This window comes from Sporothrix schenckii, assembly GCF_000961545.1.
Source record: "Sporothrix schenckii 1099-18 chromosome Unknown Cont47, whole genome shotgun sequence".
Taxonomy (NCBI): domain Eukaryota; kingdom Fungi; phylum Ascomycota; class Sordariomycetes; order Ophiostomatales; family Ophiostomataceae; genus Sporothrix; species Sporothrix schenckii.
In genome coordinates, this window is record NW_015971148.1 from 1,315,238 (window position 1) to 1,333,947 (window position 18,710).

The window sequence follows — 18,710 nt, forward strand, 5'->3', positions numbered from 1 at the left end:
TCCCGTGCAACACACATACACACACATATGCCTGCCCCTACACCACGTCCCGCTTCACAATGGCCATGGCGCCCGCAGCAAATCCCAGCTTCGCAAACAGCGTGTCCATGGCCACCCACCGCCGGCCGCACTTGTCCAGGTACCGCTCGACCACGGCCTTGACCGTGCCAAAGCGCACGCGGTTGTGCTCCGCCAGCGCCAGGATGCGCTCTTGGTCCGCCAGCGGGACGGTCTTGTTGCTGCCGCCGCCCGCGGCGTTCTTGGCGGCGTCGCGCGCCTTGTCCACGTCAAAGAGGCCGGCAAAGTAGAGCAGCTGGTTGTAAATGTCGCGCTCGCGGACCTCGTAGCGCATGCGGCCGAGACAGTCGCGCGCCAGGCCCTTGGGCCCCAGGCAGCGCGCGCCGTAGACACTCATCTGGCGCGTGCGGTTGCCGCACGAAGCGTCGTCGCACACGAGCCAGCCCTCGTAGTAGCGGGTCGTGGCGACACGCACGGCGTGCTCCATCTGGGCAACCACCGAGAGCGTCGACAGTGTCGTCTCGCACTTTCCACAAGCAATGCCCGCGGGTGTGACCTTCGTCTTGAAAGCCGCCGGGGCCTCTTCGCCCTCGACGGGCGCAGTTGCTGTTGCCGTCGCCGACAGCCCTTCAAACAGGCCCGACGTCTTGCACTTGCGGCAGCGCAGCTGCAGGCGCGTGCAGTCACCAAACCGGATCTCGTCGGGGATCTGCGTCTCGAGCGGGTGGATCTCCAGCTCGCCCGTGCCGTTGGCACCGCTGCTGCCGTTGCCGCCGCCGGCATGGCCGTTGTTGTTGCCGTAGCGCCGCATGTCGAGACCCAGGTTCTCGGCCAGCTGCGCCGTCGACGTGCCCACAACGTTGGCACACAGACGCTCGACGGGCGGGAAGATCTGCTTCGCAATGTACCACTCGACGTCCGGCGACAGGCCCGAGTCCTTCTTGAGGAGGTCGCCGGGGCGGTAGGCGCGTTTGGGCGCCGGTTCCGACGTCGGCGCTTTCTCGCCCGTGGCGATGATGTAGCTGACGACGTCGCCCTTGCGCATCTTCTTGCCGCGGCTCGCCTCACGCAGCGCCACCTGCACTTGTGGCATGCTGTCGGCGTTGGGGTAGTCCGTGGGGTCTTTTCCGAGCTGTGTGAAGATGGTGTACTTGTTGGCCGGCACGCCGTTGGCCGGCGTGTGATCGCCACTGCGCATCTTGGCCGCCATCTCGCGCAGGTACTCGTGCACGCGCGTCACCGACACCTCGGTCTCGTTGCCCGACAGGATCTCGTTGAGGATGCGCGTCGACATCTCCTTGGAGAGTGCGCAGTACTCGCGCCGCCGCATGTCGAGACCCTTGACCTCCATCTTCTCGACATACTTGCCGCCGGACTCGATCAGGTTGATAGCCGCGTACTTTTTCTTCGCCTGCAGCAGGATCCGCCGGAAGATGTTGTCAATGTCAATCTCCAGCAGCTTGTAGCGGTCGTTGACGGCCTTCTTGAATTCCTGGCCCACGCGCAGCGCGCTCTCTACGTTGTCCACGTTGGCATTGATCATGACCGAGTCCGTGTCGCCGTAGATGACCTGCAGCGCTTTGCTCTCGGCAAGCTCCTTGGTGCTGCGCAGAATCTCACGGCCTTTGTACGTGACGAGCACGGCCAGCGGCCGTGCGTAGAAACGCGACTTGGTGTAGCCAAGACAGCCGTACATGGAGTTGGCCGTCAGCTTGAGCGCCAGCTGCCGGATGTCCCATGTGGCCAGCTGCTCGGGGGTCGCCGTCTTGCTCTTCATGAGGCTCTTGACTTGCCGACGCCGCGACACCAGGCCGGCAATCAGCTTGGGCAGGATACCCTGGTCCTGCTCCTTGGGAACCTCCGGCACCGCCTCTTCCTCGCCTTCGGAGGCCTACAAGCAAAACGTTGTTAGTATTTTGGCCCGTCTTTTTGGGGGGGATTTGCAAGTTCTGACGCACCAAGGCAGACCGCTCCACGGTCGTAAAACAAATGTTGTACTCCTGGATAATGGACGGGTACAGCGAGTTGAAGTCCATGACAAGCACAAACTTGTCGTAGAGACCTCGCTCCGGCTCAAACACCAGACCACCCTTGTACTTGTCCTTCTTCTTGCTGCCGGCGCCACCGTCGCCGCCCTCTTCGTTGCCGGGCTCGTCCTCTTCCCGCTGTCGGCCACGGAAGGCTTGCTTGTCAGGGCAGATGTACTTGTTGCGATGGAACTCGTGCAGCAGAATGTACTCGTTGCGCTCGGCGCGTGTGCCCGTCAGCGTGCGCGCCCACGAGTTGCCGGCCAAGTTCGTCAGGACCTTGGTCAACGGCAGGATCTGGACGCGCAGGGCCAGCGCGGCAATAAAGTACGTGTCGGCTTCAATGTGCGCCACATAGTCCAGGAGACCGTTCGGGGTCTTGGCCCACGTGTTGAGCGCGGCCTCGTTGTCAACGTCGCGTCGCTGGTTCTCCTCGCCGCCCAGGTACAGGCTGCACATCTCCGTCAGCGTCCACGACTGGCACTTGAGCATGACCGAGCGGCCAGCGTCGTTTTTCAGGTCGCACAGAAGACGGCCCGAGAGGATCTGGCGCTCTGCAAAAACGTTGCCGCCGACGCGGTTGATGTGGTTTGGCCATTGCTGCCGTCGGAGACGGCCGAGACGCGACCACTGCGGCGTCTTGCACTGGCGCAGGCGGTCAATCAGGACGCTGTAGTCGACGCCCTCGAGCTCGTGACCAATAATAACGTCCGGGTCGACGTTGGCCAGCTGTGCGAGGAAGTACGAGAGAATATCGGCCTCCGTGTTGGCCAAGCGGATGACACCACGCCCGCGCGACTTGGCCAGGGTGTCGAAGCCGACGGGGAACGCCTTGTCTCGGGGCCGGATCACTGTAAATGTGCGGCACGGCAGCTTGTCGGCCGGCGTCGTGTCGCTGAGGGCGACGTTTTCGTAGATGCGGGCGCTGATTGCCATGACCTCCTGCTTCTTCGACTGGGCGTCGTAGATCATGCGCAGGGCAAGGCTCATCAGCGTCAGCGGCGGCACCTCGGGCGCTTCAGCTTCGGCCAGAACGGACACCATGTTCGGGTGCGCAGCCTGGACCTCGAGCTTGCAGTGGGACGCGTTGTTGATAGACGTAAAATCGGCGTCCTCAATCTTGAGCCAGGACGGGCCCATAATGTTCTTCCACAGCGCAAACTGCTCGAACAGAGCCGTGTTGGCGCCGAAGACATGCGAGTACGTCTCGCCGCTGCTGTTGGCCTCGCTCAGTGGGCGGTCTGCGCGTTGTTAATATCTCAAGAGGCGTAACTGCATTACGTGCAAAGGGGTGGAAATGGGGAGCCACGTACTAGAGTAAGGGTAAAGCACTTTGAGGTAGCGGCCCTCTTTAGGGATGCCAGGTAGCTCAAAGGCGTACTTGCGCGTGCAGGGCTTGGAGCGGTGCTGCTTGACGCCGAGCTGGCCCATGAGGCCGTCGACCTCGGCGTACACGTCGCCCATGTTGACGGTCTCGTCGGTCTGGGCGCCGTTGACAAAGCGTGTCTCGCGCGGCAGGAAAAAGAGCTTGCGCTCGACATTGTCGACCTTGACGAAGCAGCTGACGTGCTTCTTGGTCTTCTTGTTGAGGACCTTGCCAAACAGGCACAAGCTGTTGTTGACCTCGGTGTAGTCGGTCCAGAAGAAGTGCAAGCTGCCGTCCTCTTCGATGGCGTCCTTGTAATTGATCTTGCCGCCACTGTGGATGACGGCATCGGCTTGTTGCGGACTGCTCATGACGTTGAGCTTCTGATTGAGGTTGGTCCACGCTGTGGGGTCCACGGCCGCGGCGGTCTCGGGTGCCCGTGATGCGGGCGAGGAGTTGGCTGGTGACGGGTAGGGCGCAGGCGTCTTGAGGACCTTCTTGACGGGCCGTGCTGCTGTCAGGTTCACACTGGCCGCGTTGACAGCGCCGGCGTGGGCCACCTCCATCATGGCATCGTCCTCGTCATCCTCGTTGTCCCTGTCGGCCGTTTTCTCAGCGCTTCCAGCAGCGGTGGCGGCGGCAGGGCGGTCGTGCTCAACGGGAGCTGTGGTAGGCTGCACCTTGCGGCTGGCGACGCGGACAGTCGGGGACGACGGCATTGGATCGCTCATGGGGATATCGTCGCTTGGCGGCACGACATCGCTGTGGATGGTGGGCATCATGTGGTCATCATCGTCGTTGTTGCTGTCGCTGGCCTGGGCTGGCAGTGTGTCGGCAATGCGGACACGCTTTGTCTGCCGTGGTAGGTCAGAGAGCGGCATGGCATCGCTTCGGCTGCGCTGGTCGCTTGGCCGCTTCTTGGGCATGCGCGGCAGGGCGGGCGAGATGTTGGCGTGCACCTCGCCCAGCAAGTTGGACATGAACTCGTCATCCTCCTCTGTTTTTGCAATCTGTGGGCGTGTTAGCAGAGCTTTCTCCCCATCAGCCGTCTGACTGCATTAGCCACACAAAAGGGACTGGCCTTGGACTTGGGCTGGGCTTTGGCGGCGCCCTTGGTAAAGTACTCTGCAATATTGCGGTCCTTGGCATCCCGTTCGGCCTCGTCCTCCTCGCGGGCCTTCTTGCCCCTGCCCTTTGGTCGGCCTACGAGACCGGTGCCGTCGTCTTCGCTGTCGCTCCCGTAGACGTGCGTACGGTCCCATTCCTCGCGGCCGTCGTCGGCATAGCCCTCGCCGTTGTCGTCGACAACAAAGTCGTCCTGGTTCAGACGCTCGCGCACAATGTTCTTGTACTGGTTCTCGTCAACCTCTTCGTAGAGTGCATTGTCGTCGTCGACCTCGTACGAGTCAAAGGCCGTCTTGCCCGACTTGCGCATCGCCCGCAGGCTCTCGAACTTGGAGCGGCGCTCCCTGGCCTTGGACATGATGGGCAGGAGGGCGTCGAGCAGTGGGACGGTGTTGTTGGTGGTATCGTATGCTGTTACTCTTCTTCTCGTATGCTGTCGAGACTTGGCGAGGATATGTAACGTCAAGGTGGTGATAACGAGCGACTAGAACGGCGGCTGGCTGTAACGAACCGACAGGAATAGAGACGAGGAGACAAAGGGAAAACGGGGAAACGGGCTATGGGCCACTCCTGAGTGTCGTTGTCTTGTTGGCAAACAACTCGTCGTGGATTGGTGTTTAGAGGTAAATTGGGGGGGGGGCCCGTTTTGCGGCGGTGGGTGGTGGCCGTGGCGTAAAGTGACAGTGGCCATCACCAGTGGACCTCTCACCCAAGGAAGGAACAGACGGTGACGAGACGCGCTACAACGCGTTCATTGAATCGATTCTGGCAGGGGCCATTTAGCGCGCTTTTGACGCGCGAGTGGGTCGCACCTGCGAGAACGCGCTGTCCGCTCCGTTAGATTTGGTGATAGACACGGTGGTCTGAGCACTGTATGGGGCTTCGACAGGTACGAACAGACCTCTCAAATTTTTGGTGGCTTATCGATAAGGCCAGCTGCACCTTCCACTTGGGACCAGAAAAAGCTTCACTCCACTCGAATTGTTGCACCCTGCAAACATCGCCGATATCCGACAGTCGAAAATACCTCCATTGCGACACACCCCATCATATAGCCCAGCATGTTCATGTGCAGAGCGTGTGCAAGGCGGTGGCGCGGCCCTCTGTTGGCCCCATCTGCCGCGCCCAGACTGGCGGGACGAGCACAACACATACCAATGACATCGTCGTTCTCGACCACAACAGCGTCTTCAACAGCGTCTACAACAGCGACGGCAACCACGATAGCGACCGTGAGGGTCGCGAGGACACTGCGGTCGCAGAATAGGTTCGCCGCGCGCCGTCTTTACACGACGGCAGGGGCACAGGCAAAGGCAGAAGCAGCAACAGGAGCAGCGACAGAAGCAGAAGCAGAGGCGGAAACAAAAACTGGAATAGGCTACGAGCACGGCGAAATCTCGCGGATATTCGACAACGACAAACGAACACGGGGAAGGACTGTCAACAAAAGTGCTGACTGGTTCGAATCAGACGACATTAAAAAAGAAACGTCGGCAAAGGTTAAGGGGGCCGCGGAAAGGCTGAAACTGAACGAGAGGGTCCGACAAAGACTCGCCTACATGCATGACGCGTATGCTATCGCACAGTGCGTGACGGACATGCTGGATAAGAACCGCTATGATGAGGCACTGCACATGACGCGCATGGCCAGCAAGCAGCACAAAGTCACCGTCTGCTGGAACCTGGTGATCGACCACCAGATGCGCAACGACAGGCTGAACGATGCCATCAAGCTGTACAACGAGATGAAGAAGCGCGGCCAGCTGCCCAGCACGACCACGTACACAACCATTTTCCGCGGCTGTGCCCTGTCACGGCACCCCAAGAACGCCGTCCAGCACGCAACGCGGATCTACAACTCGATGCTCAGCAACGAGCGCATCGTGCCCAACCGGATCCACATGAACGCGGTGATCAACGTGTGCGCACGTGCCAAGGACATCGATTCGATGTTCAACATTGCTGCGACGGCCGACAACCGCTCCCGCGTTCCCGACAGCATCACGTACGGCACGCTGCTCAACGGCATGCGCCACGCGACGGTGAAGCCGCACCACCGGCCGAACCAGACCGGCGATTCCGAAGACGCTGTGTTCCTGGAAGCAGAAAAGGCCAGCCTGTCGGTGGCACGGGGACGGGCAGTGTGGGGCGAAGTGGCGAAAAACTGGCACCAAGGCGTGCTCGTCATCGACGAGCAGCTCGTGTGTGCCATGGGCCGCCTGTTGCTGCTGGGCAGCAAGAAGGACAATGATGACATTCTGTCACTCGTGGAGCAGACAATTGGAATTCCGCGGCCTGACAAGGGAAAATCCGGGTTTGATACGGTCAAGCAGTACGGAGAGGAAACGAATGAGGGTGCAGATGCGGACGCGAATGCGAATGCGAATGCGAATGCGAATGCGGAGGCGGATGCGGATGCAAGTGCGTATGCCGTCGCAACCGTGGATCAGCGGCCAGTACTACAGTCAACATCAGACTTTGCCCAGATGGAGAACATGGTCTTGGGGCCAGCCGCGCCGGAAGCCGTAGAGAGTGCCGAGTTCTTCAGCAACCCGGATGCCCCCAGACGGTCAAGCTTCCAGTACGTGCAGCCCGGCAACAACATTCTGTCGGTCATCATCTCGTCCCTGGGCACAACCCGGAAGACGTCGCTGGCGCCGGTCTATTGGCACATCCTGACGGCCCCGCCATACAACGTGCAGCCTGACTCGGAGAACTGGTACCGGCTGCTTCGGACGTTGCGCCGCGGCCATGCCAGCAAGAAGGCGGCCGAGATGATGCAGCGAATCCCGAGTGAGTTCCTGGAGCCCAAGACGTTCCAGGTCGCCATGAGCTGTTGCGCCGCCGACAACCTCAATCCGAACGCCTTTGAATCGGCCGGCCAGATCCTGGACCTCATGGTGCACAAGCTGGTCGAGCCTGACCCGCACACAATGCGGCTGTACCTGCAGACAGCCATCACTTGCAACACCCAGTTCCGCAACGAGACCGACCCCGTGAAGCGCCAGGCGGCCAAGTTTGCGTTTGGGCGGCAGCTCGTGCGCGCGCTGGCCCGGCTGTGGGACCCGTTCCGGCGTGCCAGCAACGTGGTGTCGTACGCCGGCCGCGGGGCCGTGCCGCAGTCGTTGTCGCCGACGCCGGAGGAGAAGAATATGGACCCGCAGATGTACAATGCCCGGCGCGAGCTGATGGCGCTGGCGCGGCAGATGGTGTCGGCGGCGGACATGGTCGTGTCGGAGAACATGGCGGATGAAAAGACGGTCAAGGACCTGCGCGTCAGCCGCAACCTGCTGAACCGGCAGATCACCAGATTCTACGCGAAGCGCGAAGAGATTGAGCCGAACCTGAAGAAGGGCAAACAGCAGTCAAACAACCAGAAAGGCCAGGCGCAGACGAAAAGGGCAGGCAAAAAAAGAGCGGCTGCAAAGAAGAGTATGGAGGCAGAGGTGATTGAGGAGTAGACTGTGGAGGCACTGGATGCGTCGAAGAAGGTGAAGAACGATATTGAAGAAGAGAAGACATTGAAAAGGATGATGCACAGTAGTCCTTTGGCTGAACAAAGAAAACGCTGCCATATTTCACATCTCATTGTATTCATAGTTTCAGACCAGCCATGTACACATAGACATTCCCGGTTACATATTCAACTTGCTAGCATAGAGTGCTGTTGACTTTCTTATAATTTCCTGAGAACCGCCTTGTAAGCATTGGAAACGTTGGAAATGTTAGCGACCGCCTCTGGACGATGTATTAATATTATATGGTGAGCCCTGGGAGAACCATGAAAAAGTGGACCAGGCTGTAGAACGATTAGTGGCGTCGTTAGGCGCTGGACAGCCTGCTGCAGGTGCCCCTGCATAGGCACCGCCGCCCTGTTGGCACAGCTCCTGACCAAGCGCGGTCGACACGTCGTTTGAGCGCGCCCCATTCTTTTTCGCCCACTGCCGTTCTCTTTTCCATTTATTCGTCTCTCTCGTACCTTTAAACACGTCGTTCCAGCTTCGCCCATCACGCCCAACACTATTGCCCAGTCCCCGACGCCTCTCTGATTGTCTCCTGCAATTTCGTAATATCGGCTTCGCGATAAAAAGAAAGCGCAAGCTGCGGTCATCGCGCGCACGCGAGCGAAAGCAAACGACGCTCAAGCTGAAAAGGCCTCATCGAGCAAGCGATCAAACAACCAAACAGCGTCACAACCCAGAACATCGCAGTCGTGACGATGGCGAAAGTAGCAACTGAATTTGAGAAGATCATCAACACTGGTGCGGTCCGGCCTGGCATGCCCTTTTCGTCCCAGCGTCGTCTGGACTGAGTACTGACTTTTCCCATCAGATCGCTCTCGCAAGAAGAACACGGCCCTCGCTGCCAAGATCTTTGGTAAGGACCGCCGGGCCAGCGCCCCGGTCAAGGCCGGTGGTGCCTTGGCCGTCCGTGCTGGCGTACAAAAGGTGTGTCTACCGCCCCCTGTCCTCCCCCAGTGATCCCGTCTGTCTGGTCTTCTCGCTAACTTGTCCAGCGCGTCTCTTCGACTTCCGTGCCGCGCGCCGGCAACATCAACACCGAATGGACTCATGACCTGCACGAAGGCGGCGGCAACGGCAACACTCGCAAGAGCAACGGCAACGCCAAGAACGGCGCGAGCGCGACAACGGGCTCGCTGGCCAGCCGAGTGTCACGGCCGGGCGAAGCACCAAAGGGCGGCAAGGGCAAGCTGGCAAACAACAAGAGCGGCAGTGGCCGGGGAAACGGTGGTGCTGGTACCGTACAGCTTGCAGCATCGACAGCACGCGGCCGCGAGGCGCGCCGTTCGGATAGGATCGCAAATGCACTGAACCGTGCTGACCTGCAGCACCAGTCTGGCACTGCCACGAACGCCGGTGGTGGTCTATCGATCCGCGGCATTGCCGCCGCCGTCAACGAGCCCCTCGTCGTCATGGCTCAGAACTTTGCGCCCGGGACCACGGCCGCGGACATTGAAAGCGCCATGACGCCCGTTGGCGGGCTGGTCAGCAGCTGCCGGATCCTCAAGACGACACCGCTCGTCATTGCCGAGATTGTTTTCGAGAGCCGCGAGGGCGCCGAGCGCGTCATTGAGACGTTCAACAACCAGACCGCCGACGGCCGCATCCTACACGTCTACCCCAAGGCTGTGAATCACAATGTGCTTACGCCGCACAACAACAACACGCCCACGTCCACGCCGGCCGCTCTGTCGCGCCACAAGAGCAGTGGTCAGGTGGTCGATGGTTCGCTGGGCTTTGACGATCCCATGGACACGGATGGCTTCGCCGCGAGCCGCAACAACAACAACAACAATATCAACAACGGCAACCTGAGCGGCCGGCTGTACAGTGACGACCTCGTCGGGTCGCGTCCGCCGAACGGCTCTTCGAAGCCACGACCTAATAAACACGGTCGGCCTGGACGTCGGTAGGCGGTGCCTTGACGGCTGGCCGCCGCTTGGGTCGGAGCCAGCACACAATTTACGGGCCTTCGATTTACGCCCATTAGTTTCTCTCCTTGTTTTACTGACTTGTATTCATCTTCCTTTTCAACCTTGTTTTTCATTTTCTCGTTTCTTCTATGTTTTGTTATCTGATGGGCAAAATGGCAAGTGGATGGGAAAGCGAAAAATACGACACGTAAACAGAATTCCAGAGAGAACAGCGAAACCAAATACCACTGAATGATTTATAGTAATTACTAAAGTACATCGACGCAGTCGTCAAGACACAAGATTTGTAGGAAAGGTGTTGGTGAGAATCCGCCCATCCGAACTGTCGGATAGTTTTACTGCTCCGTGTGTTTTAGTGCGTTGTCAAGTGCTGATCGCCTGCCAGTCGATCGCACGGCGCACGTGCCTTTACATAACCTGCACACAGCTTAGCGGCAACAACCGACCCACGTATCTCGACTTGTCATTGACTGGGCATTGACGCATTCTGTCTTACTTCTCACCTCCGACACACCAGACCAACGACACGCAACGTCAGCTGCGGAAAACAAAGCCTTGCTGCTCTTCCACGCCCTGGATCGTCTATCGATCCACCGTCGGTCCTCACCCTCCGACACGATACGGCTTTCCATCACAGAAGCGCCGATTGCCGAAATTCCGGCGAGCTGCTGCCATCGTTCCGTCGACGCCTCCCTGTTTGCGATTCCATCTCCCAGACGTCTCTGTCCCTGACGGTCTCCTCTTGAACTCTGCTATTTGACTGTTGCCCCTGCGACGAGGGGACGGCAACCCACTATTGTAAAACCGACGCTCCCGCTTCGGAACTGCATCCGCTGCAGCCAACCATCAGCCATGGCCAACGACGAGATCAACGTCCCGTCTCTGGTCCTGATTTTGGTCGTCTCGGGCTTCATTATCCGCCACTTCTTCTTCCGCGGCTCACCACCCACAAACGGCGCACGCGGCTCTTCCGAGGCCGGCGCACGAGGTGCCGCTGCCGCGGGAAGCCAACAGGGCCAGTCGCGAGATCAGCGGCGTGCCGAGGCCCTTGACCGTCGTACCGAGGCGGCTGTCGAGCAAATCCAGCAGATCTTCCCCTATGCCGACCGCCGCGAGGTCTGGTGGGATCTGCGCCGCAACGGCGTTAATGTCGCCGCCACCACCGAGCGCATTCTAGCTGGGCGTCTGGACTCGGTAGGTTACCCCCCACCGAACCCTCTCTTCTCCGTCGAGAATGAATGAGACAGAATGAGACAGAATGAAGTACGATTGTGCTAACTCCTGCAGCCACCTGTGACGTTCCAGCCTCCTACACAGCAACCCCGGCCGAGCAACAACGGCTCACGAACGGGCAGCGCCGCCGCTGCTGGTGCAGCCAGCACGCCTGCCGCCTCCAAGTCTGGCCAGCCGAGTCTGATCCAGCGCTACAATCTCGAGAGCAAGGTCGCCGAGCTGTCTGGAGGCGCCGACGCCGAATCTTCAGAAAAACCCTCTCCGTCCGGCGGCAAGTCCAAGAACTGGAGCACAAACCGCGACGAGCGGCAAACCCTGCTCAAGAAGCGGCGGGACGACATGATTCTCGAGGCACGGCGTAAGATGGAGGCCAAGATTGCGGCCGAGAAGGCAAAGACTGCTGAAGGAGCAGCAGCGGCAGCAACAGGCGGTGATTCGGCGAGCTCATGATGGAAGGAGGGGATGTTGACTCAAAGAATGGAGAAATACCCCGAGTAATGCCTGGAAGGATGTTTGGCGAGGAATCTGTTTAGGAGCACAGTTGTCCGCACCGTTGTCCGCACCGTTGTTCGCATCGTTGTTCGCAGTTTGGATTAGTCGTCGTTTCTCCATGTTTGATTTTCCCAGCTGTACTTTTATGTCTCTATTCTCTTTCTGTTCAGGTTGCATATTGGGAGGTCCGCTTGGGTCGTCGTTTTGCGCTATACGTAACGTGCTTTCATACTGTCGCCTCTGCCAACCGCAATCAAGTTAATGTTGTACACGAACCGCCTTCGGATCAAACATGGTTGTTACGTACATCTTCACACGCTTTTACATCCCTCACTATACGTGTCTGTTATTTGTCGTATTTGTCTTGGTAACGAAGACGACTTTTTTGTGCCCAAGTAAACCAAAAACAAGAATTCTGCAATGGACATCACGCCGTAAAACGCCATTTCCCGTTCGTCCTCCGCTATCAGACGGCAGCAAGGCGTTTGTTGCTTTTGTTGCTTTTATGGCCCCAGTCGCAGTCCCCAGTCTACTCCTCCATAGCATCTCCCGTCGAGATGCCTGCAGGAACACGGCCTTCCTGCAGCTCCTTCTCCAGACGTGCAATCTCGTCGAGACTTGTCGCCGTGCGAATGCGTTCTTGCAACCGCTTGCGCTCGGCGTCCGACAGCTTGATGCGGGACAACTTGGACGGCGCAGCGTCAGAGGTGCCGTTGGTAGCGCCCGTCCGGTTGAGGCCCGACACCACGTCAAACTTTTTGGACTTGACGCCCATGATCTGCGGCGGGTTAGATGTGTACGCGATAAAACGTCACGGAGGCAGCGGATGGGTAGCGGTGGTACCTTTCTTGCCAGCTCCGTCGGCAAAATGTGTGTTCCAAACAGCTCCTCGGCCTTTCTCCGCTCCGCGTCCTTGACCTTTTGGAAGTCAAGGAAGCGCACCGTCGGGCACCGCCAAATCACCCAGTACCGGTACTTTTCGCGCTTCGTCACTGGGTTGTCCAGCAGCACCAGGTGTGTCAGCCGGCCCAGCCGGGCCAGCGGGTCGAGGTCAGACAGCTCCGCCAGCTGGTTGGACGCCAGCGCGAGGGACGTCAGGTTCGGCACGGCGTTGGCGAGGTCGGGCTGGATGGCCGCAATGCGGTTGCGCGCCAGCAGGAGCGTCCGGAGGCGGGGCGTCAATGGGAAGTTGCCGAGCACCTGGATGTCGTTGTCGGTCAAGTCAATGGCATCTTGGGGCTACATGTGAGAGTGTTAGATGGGGCAGCGGTCCAATCAACATGGGAAGTCCAAGTACTTACGCCTGCGGCACCAAGATTCTCAATGGCGACAATTCGGTTTCCTGTCGAGGCCAAGGGGCAAACCCAAATAAAAAGGAATTCGCTATCAACTCTGCTCTTCTGAAACTTGGAAAAAGTGTAGCAACGCAGGGGAAAGCAAAAGAGAGGCGGAGAAACCACAAAAGTCTCACCCCCGGCCCTTCTGCCATCTTCTTTTCAGTCACGCGCCGCAGGGAAACCCACCTCGTAAGTCGAGTTCGCGCTCTTTGAGTGGGTTCAGGTACGACAGCGACCCATGGATCAAGTCGGCCGTCAACCGCATGGTGGCTCGCTTCCTCGAGGATTCGCGCGTGTGTTGTGCTCGTTCGGATCTCTCAAAATACGCCGCGCGCCGTTATTGACGTTGTCGATGTCGAGGAGCGGCGCAGCTCCCAGGCAGCTGTGCGCGGGTTCCAATTAATGCGGGAAAGATATATGTCGTCGTAATCGGAGGATATCGCTGTGATGGCGGTGTCGCGCTCGCTGGTGGCATAAATGTCGTCGCAGGTCGCGTTTGTCGTCTGCGGTCGTCGGTGTGTAGCTGCCTCAAAGTGTAGTTCTTATTTTTTAGAAAGCAGCAGCGACTGGATTTTCTCGCCTTAAACAGCAAGCGCGATAAGGCTTTGGGATTGGCACGTTTTAGCACTGTATAACTACGGTATAACGACACATATTTACCGAGTTTCGTCACAGTGTTCGTCGTTAATTCAACACTGTATACTATACGCAACACCAAAGCACACAGACAAAGGACAATACGTGCTCTGTATATTTATTAGAAAAATGGCGATTGTATCTCCCAGTATCCCGGTATCGTCATAACGCATCTGTAAACAAAATCATCCCATGCAAAAATTATCAAAACTATGCACACATAAGCCGTAGAGCACGTCAACATGTTGCCCCCTCGTGTGCACGCTAGCAAACAAAACAACACGGATATCCAATCCCGCAAAGTCGTTCTAATCCTCAAAATCAGTGTCTGTTTATCAAATCAACGCCTTCTTCGAACTCAAAGTTCATATCTTGAAGCATGTTGTCCAAGTCCTCCTGCGTCACCGAATCCAGGTTCAGGTCGACGTTCATCCCGCCCATGTCCAATGGCATGCCGTTGACATGCTGATGGTTGTTGGCCAGGTTCATCGATGTGGCATCGCCGAGGTTCATGTCAAACACCTCGGGCATCGTCGGCAGCTGTGCCATGCCCTGCAGTGTCTGGCTGGCCGTCAGCATGCCACGAACCATTTCCTTGAACTTGTCCAGCAGCTCCTTGTCGTCGGCCGGCGTGCCGAGCTCCGGCGTGCGCCCAAGAATCTCGCGCGCCTTGGCGCGAAGAGCTTCGTCGTCGGGGAACGGCTGGCCGTTCTGAGCCACGGTCGTTCGCACATAGTCGGTTAGGCCGTTCTCGAGCTCTCGAGAGCAGAACACGGTTGCGGGTTTTGCATAGCGAGTCGTAAACGACTGGAGGAACTTGTTGGCCGTCTCCGACGGCAGCTCGAAATCAATGCCGAGCATGGTCGTGTTTTGCATCTGCGTCGCCGAGATGTGGCTCATCCCACTGCTCGCATCACCAGCCTCGTCTTCCGGAGACGGGAATGGTGCGATCGGCGTCTTGGGGAAACAGTACGGCGGTGCAAATCCAGTACCGCCCTGGGACACGCTCCATGCCGTGAAGTCTGTCGGTAGACCCGGACCGTCCTCGGCCGGCAGGATACCGACATCACGCTTAAATCGCATCAGCCACTCAGCGTTGTCGGCCGCCGTTTGGTTCCATGGATCATCACTGGACATCAAGGTTAACAATTGTACGCTGTCAGGGTATAAAAATACACACAACTCAAGAGCAAGAGGAAGCATACTCGTCGTAGAGGATCCACCGTGCCTGGTGCTGAAGCTCTTCGTCGGTGGGCACATGGCTATTGGGGTTGTTGGGCGACATCACCATGTTAACAAACCGTGTCAGCTCCCGGGCCAGACGGCGGTAGCAATTGGTGTCGTTCAGGAAAAACGGCGACGGCACCAGCATGTTGGCACTGCGGGTTGAGCGCTGTCCTTGGCTACTGCTGTGGGGACTGCCGCTGCTCAAGGAGCCCGAACGGCGGCTTGAGGTGGCGGGTTGTGCCTTGGTAATATGACGGCTCTTGAAGGCCTCCAGCCACTGTGGGTCGTCAGCTGCCGTTTGATTCCAGCCGTCGTCCAGCTCATAGATGATGAGACGCGCCTGCCTCTGCAGGGTAGCATCATCGAGTGTGAGGTCACCCGCTTCGCGCCGCAGTCGCACAAAATCGGCCAGCTCAGCCTCTAGGCGAGAATAATTGTGGATGGTGGCGTCGATGTTGCTGGGTTCGTTCACCGGCCGGCGAGCCTCGTCGGCAATAGCATCGGACCGGGGCAGATGAGCCCGCTTTCGGAATGCGGATAACCATTGCGTGGAGCTCTTGATCATCCGCAGCCAGAACTCCACAACCTTCTTCTCCGTCGTGATGTGCGCTCTGACGGGCTCTCCAGGACCTTCGATCAGCTGTATCTCCATCTTTCGGATAAGGTCACACGCCATCATCTGAAGCTCCGAGTCCATGGGGGTTAAGCCAAGCTGGGATCGGTCTCGGACGAACTCGTGAAGAGCTGTCTCCAAAGGGCACATATCAAATAGCGTGTCCTGGCCTTTGATGCGCAACGATGCCATGCGGCTCTCAGCTGGTGTCCGAATAGGGCTCATGCGTGCTTGCCTCGCGCAGACCTCGTCGCCCATGACAAGATCCCGCAACCACGACGGGTGTTCTTGGTTCGTCATCGCGGTAAGTTCCGCGGCGAAAACAATCCGACAAGCCTCTATCCGCATCTCATCGTCTGTGAACGTCTTGAGCTGGTCTTCCTGGTGCTGGATCCAGTAAGAAAGCTCGCTGCGGAACAGTTCGTAGGCGTTCCTGGGACTGCCAGGAGGCTGCGAGGTTGCACTAAACGGCAAAGGCGAGTTGCGCTCGTCGTGAATGAGGTACGGGGGAATAGAGTTCTCGACCATCTCCAATACAGGCTTGTCGAAACCCCAGTCACCCTTCCAGTCAGCCATTGTGCGACCGGTCTTGAAGTGCTCGGCCAGATGATCGATTCGGAATGTCCACGTGTCCATGGCTATGCCACAGAAACCACACCGGGACCGGATCTCTGGGGTTGCCACCTTCCACTGGTCCATGGACCAGCCCATGAACTTGACGCTGTGGACAAGCTTCAGATGCTGGCGCAAGTGGTCCTTCCGGTAGAAAGTGCGGTCACCTAGCGCACGCTCCTGGCAAGCGGCGAAATTGTGCGACTCGATGTGCTCTGTGTTAGGCTCTACCTTGCCGCAGAACACGCAGCAAACTTGCTTTGTTTCGGGGTGGACGGCAGTGGCACCCTGTGGTGTGCACACCCACCGCTCCAGTGACAGGTGCAGTGACTTCTCGTGTCTCTGCCAGTCGTGTTTTGTCTTGAATGTTTCCGTACAGAACGTACATTGATACGTTTTTAGCGGTGCCACGAGAGAGGTCGGCCCGCTACGGGCATCGGTAAGCTTCGCCGCCTGCCGCATGAGCTTCTTCTCCATTTTTTTCTCTTCCCGGTCACCACCGCTACCACTGCCAACACCGCGGGAGGGCGCCGAACGCCGCCTGCGCCGTCGCCGGCCACGTTCCAGAGAGCTGAAATTGGAGCCAAACGAGTTGCGCGAGGCGTGCGAGTAAGCTGAGGCAAACGAACCGGTGCCACTGGACTGCGACGTGCCCAAACTGCTCGCCGACGATCCGTTGAAAAGGGAGCGTCCCGAGCCGTCGTCAGTAAAGTTAAGACTGAGCGGGCTGTTCAGGCCAGACGAGATAGCCGAAGCCGACGAGGTAATGGCTCGGGCAATATCGCTGACACTCGCAGGTTCGTTCTCGGGCGGTGAGTTCGCCCATCGCTGTAGCGGAATGTTCTCAAATGTCTGTGGGCGCCGATCAAATGGCGAAGGCGTGCCGCTCCGGCGCGGCTGGGGGATGTCAATTGCACCAATTGGAGCATTGGGGCCGGCGTAGGTGTTGCGCACATGCGGAGATGTAGATCGGGTGGTTGGGATTTTGCCGCGGCGGCGCGCATTGGCCAGCCAGTTTGAGATTTGGGTCTTGTTCAGGCCCGTCAGGCGCTGTAGCGATTCCTTCTCATCTTCGGTCGGGTAAGGGTGACGGCTGTGGGTTGACACCCAGTTCTTGAGAATCCGTACAGACTCCCGAGAGAAGCGGGCGCCAAGCTTGGGCTGCGCCGCGGCGAACGGGTTTGGGCTGCTGTTGCCGACAAGATCCGGCAATTCGGTCGCCGACGAGTCGGCCGGAGCCGAGGGGTAGAGCCGTGCGACGGTATCTGCCTCTTCGTCGTGCGGAATGGGGTCCGGGTGGTCGCCCAACGTAGGCCATGGGTTGGTTGGGAACGAGATATCAGTGGGCAAGGGCCCGCTGCAAACGAGTCCAAAACTGCATTCGCACCGCAGAGCCACACAGCTCGTGCAGTAACCTTTGTAGTTACCCTCCTGGATCGTTTTGCATTGGTAACCGCCCAGCTTGCAGTGGACACAAGGCTCGTCAGGAACACCGTACAGCCCGCCAGGCAAAAGGTCGTCGGCTTGGTCAAGAGGCATCGAGTCAGCGGTCGAGTTCAACAGTGACTCGACTGTGGCATCTGTTTCTGTTATGGGGGCGGCAGTGACATCATGACCACCAAGGTCGAGACCGGCAATCATATTGTTGCTCTGCTCGTAGTGCTCGAGCGCCCAGAAGGAGAAATCGTCGGCGTCAGGATTCTCAAACAGCAAAGCAGCCTCTCTGTCATTCATATGCTGGAGTTGAGGAGAGACCAACAGATGCGGAGCATCAAGGGCCTGGTCAGGGAAGAGAGGCTCGCCATCGGGTGGCAGGCAGACCAGGTCGTGGCCGTCCACCATACGCTCTGCAGCGCTTGCAGACGCATCCCAGTTGACAAAGTCATCCATGTTGCCGTCGGGTGAGCCTTCGCACTCTTCGGGGATGACGGGCATACCGCTGCCACAGGGCGCGCGTGTCCAAAGCGGCGGCGAAGAAGGGCAATGCTAAGCCGAAGGTGTAACGAAACGCTAAGAATTGGCAACAGGCCAAGGGCGTATGACAATGAGAAACAAAAAATAATGGGGAGATGTGTCAAAAATGAGTAAGAAATGAGGTAAAAGACAGGCCCAAAAGGCGCTGGGCGGGAAACAATAGATAGTTTGACGAAGGATGCTCGGTTGTCCAAAGCACGCCCTATGGCAAGAGCGAGCGACGTTGGCTGGGGCCGCGAAACAAAATTGTGAACGAGGCAATCGTCCCTTCCTGATTGGGATACAACGGGATGCTCCCACTCCTTGCCTTTTTCACCTGGACATATGATTCCAGTTCGAAACAGAAAAGAGCAGCAAATACACAAACGCAGAAGAACACGATGGGATGGAGAATAATGAAAATAGAAAGAAAAGAAAGATTAGACAGGAATTGAATTACGAGAGAAGTATAGAGAAGTGTACAGCGGAAAAGAACGAAAAAAAGACTACGGGTAATACCTGCCTAGGAGAGATATGCCTGCAAGCAGGAACTACAACCGAAGTGCACATAACAACATACAATGAGAAGGAACCATCGAAAACAGCAGTAGGACCA

The 18,710-nt window shown here is 58.2% G+C and overlaps 7 protein-coding genes across 7 annotated transcripts; 3 read left to right on the forward strand and 4 right to left on the reverse strand.

The window, feature by feature from the left end:
• Positions 1 to 37: 37 nt before the first annotated feature.
• SPSK_10504 (DNA polymerase alpha subunit A) lies at positions 38 to 4,894 on the reverse strand (the record flags this gene model as incomplete). The annotated part of the gene is made up of 4 exons (XM_016736892.1): positions 38 to 1,909; positions 1,977 to 3,286; positions 3,359 to 4,421; positions 4,466 to 4,894. 4 exons carry the CDS (start codon positions 4,892 to 4,894, stop codon positions 38 to 40), a joined length of 4,674 nt encoding a protein of 1,557 aa, XP_016585004.1.
• A 799-nt stretch (positions 4,895 to 5,693) lies between these two features.
• SPSK_03108 (uncharacterized protein) lies at positions 5,694 to 7,997 on the forward strand (the record flags this gene model as incomplete). The annotated part of the gene is made up of 1 exon (XM_016729949.1): positions 5,694 to 7,997. The coding sequence occupies one exon, from the start codon at positions 5,694 to 5,696 to the stop codon at positions 7,995 to 7,997; it is 2,304 nt and encodes a 767-aa protein (XP_016585005.1).
• Positions 7,998 to 8,755: 758 nt separating this feature from the next.
• On the forward strand, positions 8,756 to 9,970 carry SPSK_03426 (uncharacterized protein; the record flags this gene model as incomplete). Its single annotated transcript, XM_016730264.1, has 3 exons — positions 8,756 to 8,837; positions 8,869 to 8,984; positions 9,053 to 9,970. 3 exons carry the CDS (start codon positions 8,756 to 8,758, stop codon positions 9,968 to 9,970), a joined length of 1,116 nt encoding a protein of 371 aa, XP_016585006.1.
• Positions 9,971 to 10,843: 873 nt separating this feature from the next.
• On the forward strand, positions 10,844 to 11,674 carry SPSK_03567 (coupling of ubiquitin conjugation to ER degradation protein 1; the record flags this gene model as incomplete). The annotated part of the gene is made up of 2 exons (XM_016730405.1): positions 10,844 to 11,185; positions 11,279 to 11,674. The coding sequence occupies 2 exons, from the start codon at positions 10,844 to 10,846 to the stop codon at positions 11,672 to 11,674; spliced, it is 738 nt and encodes a 245-aa protein (XP_016585007.1).
• Positions 11,675 to 12,245: 571 nt separating this feature from the next.
• SPSK_03474 (U2 small nuclear ribonucleoprotein A') lies at positions 12,246 to 13,318 on the reverse strand (the record flags this gene model as incomplete). The annotated part of the gene is made up of 4 exons (XM_016730312.1): positions 12,246 to 12,494; positions 12,560 to 12,955; positions 13,018 to 13,058; positions 13,240 to 13,318. 4 exons carry the CDS (start codon positions 13,316 to 13,318, stop codon positions 12,246 to 12,248), a joined length of 765 nt encoding a protein of 254 aa, XP_016585008.1.
• A 692-nt stretch (positions 13,319 to 14,010) lies between these two features.
• On the reverse strand, positions 14,011 to 14,826 carry SPSK_03574 (uncharacterized protein; the record flags this gene model as incomplete). Its single annotated transcript, XM_016730411.1, has 1 exon — positions 14,011 to 14,826. The coding sequence occupies one exon, from the start codon at positions 14,824 to 14,826 to the stop codon at positions 14,011 to 14,013; it is 816 nt and encodes a 271-aa protein (XP_016585009.1).
• A 46-nt stretch (positions 14,827 to 14,872) lies between these two features.
• On the reverse strand, positions 14,873 to 18,076 carry SPSK_02998 (homeobox and c2h2 transcription factor; the record flags this gene model as incomplete). Its single annotated transcript, XM_016729843.1, has 1 exon — positions 14,873 to 18,076. The coding sequence occupies one exon, from the start codon at positions 18,074 to 18,076 to the stop codon at positions 14,873 to 14,875; it is 3,204 nt and encodes a 1,067-aa protein (XP_016585010.1).
• Positions 18,077 to 18,710: the final 634 nt, after the last annotated feature.